The 7,500-nt window shown below is 40.0% G+C and overlaps 1 protein-coding gene and 1 long non-coding RNA gene across 5 annotated transcripts in view; one reads left to right on the top strand and one right to left on the bottom strand.

The window, feature by feature from the left end:
* Positions 1–7,500, bottom strand: part of pex5la (peroxisomal biogenesis factor 5-like a) — a 112,855-nt gene that overhangs the window by 41,647 nt on the left and 63,708 nt on the right. For all 4 annotated transcript variants that reach the window (XM_042111994.1, XM_042111993.1, XM_042111995.1 and 1 more), the window contains one exon: positions 59–154. In XM_042111994.1, the coding sequence (XP_041967928.1) occupies positions 59–154 (96 nt within the window). The remainder of the gene's footprint in view (positions 1–58; positions 155–7,500) is intronic.
* Positions 1–7,500, top strand: part of LOC121724976 — a 49,852-nt gene that overhangs the window by 15,750 nt on the left and 26,602 nt on the right. The gene's annotated exons all lie outside the window — the stretch shown is intronic.

The following is a 7,500-nucleotide window of genomic DNA, read 5'->3' as shown; positions in this document are numbered from 1 at the left end:
TTTGTGTGCGTGCGTGCGTGCAAGTGTGTGCGTGTGCGTGTGTGGGTGTGTGCTTTACCTCCACTGCTGCTTTGGCTCTCTCAAACTCTTCCTCCAGTGACTGGTTTCTGGACAGAAGAGCGCTGCCCCATCGCTGCTCTTTACCCAGACGACCCTGTAGTGAACACACACACCCACACACGCACACACACACGAGTCATGAGGTCTTCTCCTTGTGAAAGCCCAGGGTACTCTCTCAGCCATACCCATCCCAAGACTCGTACACACACACAGACACACAAACACAAACACACACACACACACACACACACTCTCTCTCTCTCTCTCTCTCTCTCTCTCACACACACACACAGACTTTCTATTTCTCTCTTTCTTTCTTTCTATCTCTTATTTATATACACACTCACAAACTCATACACTCTTACATACACACACAAACTAACTGTTACACTCTTACATACACACACAAACTAACTCATACACTCTTACATAAACACACAAACTAACTCATACACTCTTACATACACACACACTAACCGTTACACTCTTACTGTACATACACACACAAACTAACTAACTGTTACACTCTTACATAAACACACAAACTAACTCATACACTCTTACATAAACACACAAACTAACTAACCGTTACACTCTTACATAAACACACAAACTAAATCATACACTCTTACATACACACACAAACTAACTCATACACACTTACATAAACACAAAAACTAACTCATCCACTCTTTACATACACACACAAAGTAACTCATCCACTCTTACATACACACACAAAGTAACTCCTCCATATCCATCCATAGATGTATAGATAGGTACGCTCACAATCTTGTATCCCCAGGTTGTGTAAGAGCATATTGATTCAACCTCTCTCTCTCTCTCTCTCACACACACAGACACACACACATATAGTACACACACACACCCACCCACATAGACACACCCTGCTCGCTTTCACTATTCCTCTATAACACATACACATACATACATACATATATACCGACAAATATATTCACACACTTATACCACACTCATACATTTTTTGAATTTCCCCTTGGGGATCAATAAAGTATCTATCTATCTATCTATCTATAAGTATATATATATAAGTATATATACTTTTTTGATCCCGTGAGGGAAATTTTAACCCAATCGGTGAATTAGTGAAACACAAACAGCACACAGTGAGGTGAAGCACACACTAATCCCGGCGCAGTGAGCTGCCTGCTACAACGGCGGCGCTCGGGGAGCAGTGAGGGGTTAGGTGCCTTGCTCAAGGGCACTTCAGCCGCGGCCCACTGGTCGGGGAGCAGTGAGGGGTTAGGTGCCTTGCTCAAGGGCACTTCAGCCGTTCCTACTGGTCGGGGTTCGAACCGGCAACCCTCCGGTTACACCAGAGTGCTAACCAGTGGGCCACGGCTGCCCCAAAGGGGCTGCTGCATTGGCCGGGAAAAAATCTATCTATCTATCTATCTATCTATCTATCTATCTATCTATCTATCTATCTCATTCTAACTCTTTAATGCCTACTAACACTTTAACTCTATGCCAACTAACTCTCTAACCCCAATGAATACACGCACACACACACACACACACACACACACACACACACACGCACGCACGCACACACACACACACACACACACGTATGAGGGGCCGTCTAGGCCTTAATTTATACTTGGTCTTACACACACTATCATAATCTTGCACATACACCACTATACTCATGCACACTCACTATTATAGTCATTTTACATGTATGTATGAGAGGGTATAGTCGTGTATGTGAGAGAGTATAGTAGTGTATGTGAAGGAGTATAGTAGTGAATGTGAGAGAGTATAGTAGTGTATGTGAGAGAGTAAAGAGTATAGTAGTGTATGTGAGAGAGTATAGTAGTGTATGTGAAAGAGTTTAGTAGTACATGTGAGAGAATATAGTAGTGTATGTGAGAGACTATAGTAGTGTATGTGAGAGACTATAGTAGTGTATGTGAGAGAGTATAGTCGTATATGTGAGAGACTATAGTAGTGTATGTGAGAGAGTATAGTAGTGTATGTGAGAGAGTATACTAGTGTATGCAAGAGAGTATAGTAGTGTATGCGAGAGAGTTTAGTAGTGTATGCGAGAGAGTACAATAGTGTATGCGAGAGAGTTTAGTAGTGTATGCGAGAGAGTTTAGTAGTGTATGCGAGAAGGTATAGTAGTGAATGTGAGAGAGTATAGTGGTGTATGCGAGAGAGTATAGTAGTATATGTGAGAGAGTACTGTATAGTGGTGTATGTGAGAGAGTATAGTGGTGTGTGTGAGAGAGTTTGCATGAAACGGAAGGGAGTTTGCATGCAAACCGAATGCAAATTAGGCTACAAAGACATGAGGGGTGCCTATTCTATTGTAATTGCCTAGCTACCAGCTCCTTTTGTCTGGCGAAGTCATATTTTAGTGAACTGAGATCTGAAAGATTGCTGCCATTGCAGTTAGCTAGTTAGCTAGCATTCCAGCAACATTCCAAAAAGGACGTGCATTACAGTTTGGCTGGCAGACGTTTTTGGTAACCTTGTCTGCTGTTGCCAGTGACTCGTGAGCCTGTGTCCACATCGCTATTTTTGCACTGGCAGCCAAAGATTCTAGAACAGAGCTCCAGACAGCGCTCCTTTCATAGTGCTCTCTCACATACACTACTAAACTCTCTCACATAGACTACTAAACTCTCTCACATACACTATTATACTCTCTCACATACACTACTAAACTCTCTCACATACACTACTATACTCTCTTGCATACACTAGTATACTCTCTTGCATACACTACTAAACTCTCTTGCATACACTACTAAACTCTCTCGCATACACTACTATACTCTCTTGCATACACTAGTATACTCTCTTGCATACACTACTAAACTCTCTCGCATACACTACTATACTCTCTTGCATACACTAGTATACTCTCTTGCATACACTACTAAACTCTCTTGCATACACTACTAAACTCTCTCACATACACTACTAAACTCTCTCGCATACACTAGTATACTCTCTTGCATACACTAGTATACTCTCTCGCATACACTACTATACTCTCTTGCATACACTAGTATACTCTCTCGCATACACTACTATACTCTCTTGCATACACTAGTATACTCTCTCGCATACACTACTATACTCTCTCTCACATACACTACTATACTCTCTCGCATACACTACTATACTCTCTCTCACATACACTACTATACTCTCTCACATACACTACCAAACTCTCTCACATACACTACCAAACTCACTCACATACACTACCAAACTCTCTCACATACACTACTATACTCTCTCACATACACTACTATAGTCTCTCACATATACGACTATACTCTCTCACATACACTACTATAGTCTCTCACATACACTACTATATTCTCTCACATGTACTACTAAACTCTCTCACATACACTACTATACTCTCTCACATACACTACTATACTCTCTCACATACACTACTATACTCTTTACTCTCTCATATACACTACTATACTCTCTCACATTCACTACTATACTCCTTCACATACACTACTATACTCTCTCACATACACAACTATACCCTCTCATACATACATGTAAAATGACTATAATAGTGAGTGTGCATGAGTATAGTGGTGTATGTGCAAGGTTATGATAGTGTGTGTAAGACCAAGTATGAATTAAGGCCTAGACGGCCCCTCATACACACGCACACGCACACGCACACACACACACACGCACACGCACACGCACACACACACACACTCCCCTCTCCCCTACTCCTTGATAAGTGTATATCTAGGTGAGTATCATTTCTCTCTCATGAATAGTTTGGGAAAGATCACACACACACGCACCTACAAATACACACTGACACTTATGCAGGCACATTCACATACACACACACAGACACACACAGACACACACAGACACACACACACACACACACACACACACACACACACACACACACACACACAGCCCAGTAGGAGCGAGAGCAGATCTCTGATGCTAATCAGCAACGACGGCTTCAAGGGGTGAGTAATCGATGGCCAATCAGACTAAGCAGAGAGCAGCGTGTGCTAGCTACAGGAGTCCACGCTGAAACACTCTGGAAAGGCTGCCTGACACACACACACACACACACACACACACACACACTCAATCAACCTGACATGGCTGGACAGCAACACAGTTACTTATTGCTTTAAACCAGAGTGATCAGACTCTAACACTCTAACTTCATCTCACACTCTAACATTCTACCCCCAACATTCTTACTCCAAGTAACACTCTAACCACAATTTACACTGTAACTAAAACTCTAACTCTCTAACACCAACTAACACTCTAACTCTTTACATAATGCCACCTAACTAGGGATGCACGATATATCGGCGGCTGATATATTATTGGCCGATAAGTGAAAAAATGAAAATATTATTATCGGTCCGATAACAGAATTCTGGCTGATAATTTGCGCCGATATTTTTTAAAGTCCTAATTTAGGCCTACGTAAGGTCCGTCTGGCTACACTGAGCTACTTGAGCTTGGTTGGCTATACTTTTTCCTCAATATAATGTCAGCGGTGTGAATGTATTTCACCACTCTAACAAAATCTGTGGATATGCGTTCATTTGGGAATCTGTGCATCTCAAAATCCTCTTGTGGATGATCCGCCATTTAACCTTACCAGAGCGGAGCTCAGCCCTATCTAGAGTCGTCTTGTGCTGATGTGTTTGCACTTTACCGCGCTGGTCGGGGAAACAAATAAACAAACTTGTTAGTGGGACGAGTACAAAAGTAGGCCTAGTTCTAAGTTGTGTTTTAGTATTATATTGGCATTACTTTAGCTTGGGTTTTGTATTATTACCTAGAAATATGCTAACCATTCCTGCTTCAGTTCCAGACAGGGTCATCATAATAAGTTATTAAAACCTTCGGGGCTAACCCCTTTCATTTCTGCTGCAGCAGGTTGTGCGCAACAGAGTAGACGGACATAAGATACAGTCTGAGGAGTTGCAGCTTTATTCAGTTACCCGCAGTTGAAACTAAACCTAAGTTTCCCTCACAAACTCTGATTTGGTCGCTATACTGTAGCTTATTCTCAGCTGAGCCGTTTATGAGTGTTTAGTCCTAAATGAAAACGATTCATAATCTCTAGCCACTCACTCGCAATTCACTGACGTCAGGTTCACTTAAAGGAGCCACACATACTGTAGGGCTAGGCTACTGTTATGTTGACTGCTGTACTATTGAGGACTATTATGAGTTCTGTCCATCATTTGGTGGTAGGTAAAATTACTGCAATAAAATTATGCTTATAAAATGCTTTCCCCAAATCACTTTTCACAACTTTTTTTTAAGAGTAATATTATCGGTTATCGTATCGGTATCGGCCACAACAAACCAATAAATATCGGTTATCGTTGTCGGCCCTAAAATTCCATATCGGTGCATCTCTACACCTAACCCTCTATTGCATGAATTATCACCTATACTTTGAAAAAATGTTTTAAAGTACTTTTCTTACTTAAAATGGATCAAATAAAGGATTTTTTTTTTTTTTTAAATATATATATTTTTTAAAGGTTGGTAATTTGTTGCCATATGGCAACAATGCGCAATCGTGGAAAATGCTGTCAAATCCAATTTTTCTTTAAAAACGTATTTTTATTTCATTACAAATCCTTTAGAAATTAACTAAATTAAGCTTGCATTAGTTATGCTCTAATGCATCTAGTTATAAACCTAACATAATACAAATTCAACTGTATTTTGGGCAATAAAGTGATAATGTCATGGTAATATTGTCATAGTGTAGTCCGCCTTGGAAAATAAATAGCCTTCCTGTAGGGACATAAAGTAATTGTTTTGATCAAAACCAATGTTTATATTAAATAATGTCATCATTTAGATGACTTTATTTCATTAAGATGACTTTCAATTTCCAAATTCATAGGGTTATATTGCAGTCAGAGGACATATTCAACTGTAGTGAGACCACATAGTCACAGAGCCCTGCCCCTCAGAAAGTGTGCCAATCCATGCCATACACACAGAGAGACATAGGTATCCTTCACATATCCCCCTGACAGCCTTTTCCTACCCTGTAAAGCCATGCCTCATCCATATTTGGGGTCACACACACAAGGGTCAACCTAACGTAGGGGTCTCCGGTGTGGGTCATACTACAGGCTCACACTGGGCATGCCTTGGATGGCTCCACAGCAAGCCAGCCCACTTCTTACACCATTTATAGTGAGAGGAGAGAAGGGTCACCCCATTTATAGTGAGAGGAGAGAAGTGTCACCCCATTTGCCCTTGAACTTTGGGCCTCTGAAGTGTTAAAGCTGTAGCTAAAGAGACAGGATGGGTGACTGCAGCCTCTATCTGCTACACATATCAATGTTTTTCTCCTCATTACTGGATTATAGCTAATCCTGACAGTTCTTTGGTGGAAGAGCCAACAATGTGCTTTTATCTTTCCCAAAATTCCAAACAAAAATGGTGAAAACAGCATGTCTAGTTGACTGTGTATTGAACAATAACACAAAATACATCTTTACCGCTCCAGTCACTATACTGTCTGAACCTCATTCCATAGATAATTTGCAAATTGGTAAACATTTACAATATCCTAAAAGACTCCAACATTTCTGAAATTACAAATAAAAGTGTAAATAATGTTTTTTTTTTACTTCAAAATATTGTCAAAAGTTGTATATATTCCCAGAGTATCCTAGTGCAATGCAGTCCTATTGTAATCTTATGATACCATTCATTTGAATAGACACAAAAAGGTCTGTATTTGCATACTGTTGCCATATGGCAACAATTATATTTTGCCAATTTACAAAAAACTCATTATATATAAACTTGTTTTAATGATACATTGTTCATGTTTACATAGTCCAGATAGTGTTTTATTTTTTTTTCCAAAGAAATTATGCATAAATTCAGAATTTTGACCATCAGCGGACAGGTAGTGGTGGTCACAGAGGTACCTCTCTGTAGAAATAGGAAGTACTAACAATATATCCTCATCATGTGACCTAACAATTATTTTTTTATACCAAAACTAAAATCCCCTTTTTCACATATGAATAGTAAAATATAGGTTTTGTGTTACTGCCAATTAGAAACACTAAGATAAATTAATTAGTGCCATATGGCAACAACATGCAATATTAACACCCTAACCCCAGCTAACTCTCCCATCTAACTCTATGCCAACTAATACTCTAACCCCAACGAACACTCTAACCCCAACTAACACTCTAATCCCAACTAACATTTTAACTTTAACTTACACCCTAACCACAACTAACACTTGAACTAACACTCTAGCTAACTCTCTAACCCCAACCAACACTCTAACTAACACTCTAGCTAACTCTCTAACCCCAAGTAATACTCTAATCCCAACTAACACTCTAAGGGCCCTATCATGAC

The sequence above is a fragment of the Alosa sapidissima genome, chromosome 12, assembly GCF_018492685.1.
Source record: "Alosa sapidissima isolate fAloSap1 chromosome 12, fAloSap1.pri, whole genome shotgun sequence".
NCBI lineage: Eukaryota > Metazoa > Chordata > Actinopteri > Clupeiformes > Clupeidae > Alosa > Alosa sapidissima.
This window is presented reverse-complemented; position numbering and strand designations above follow the sequence as displayed.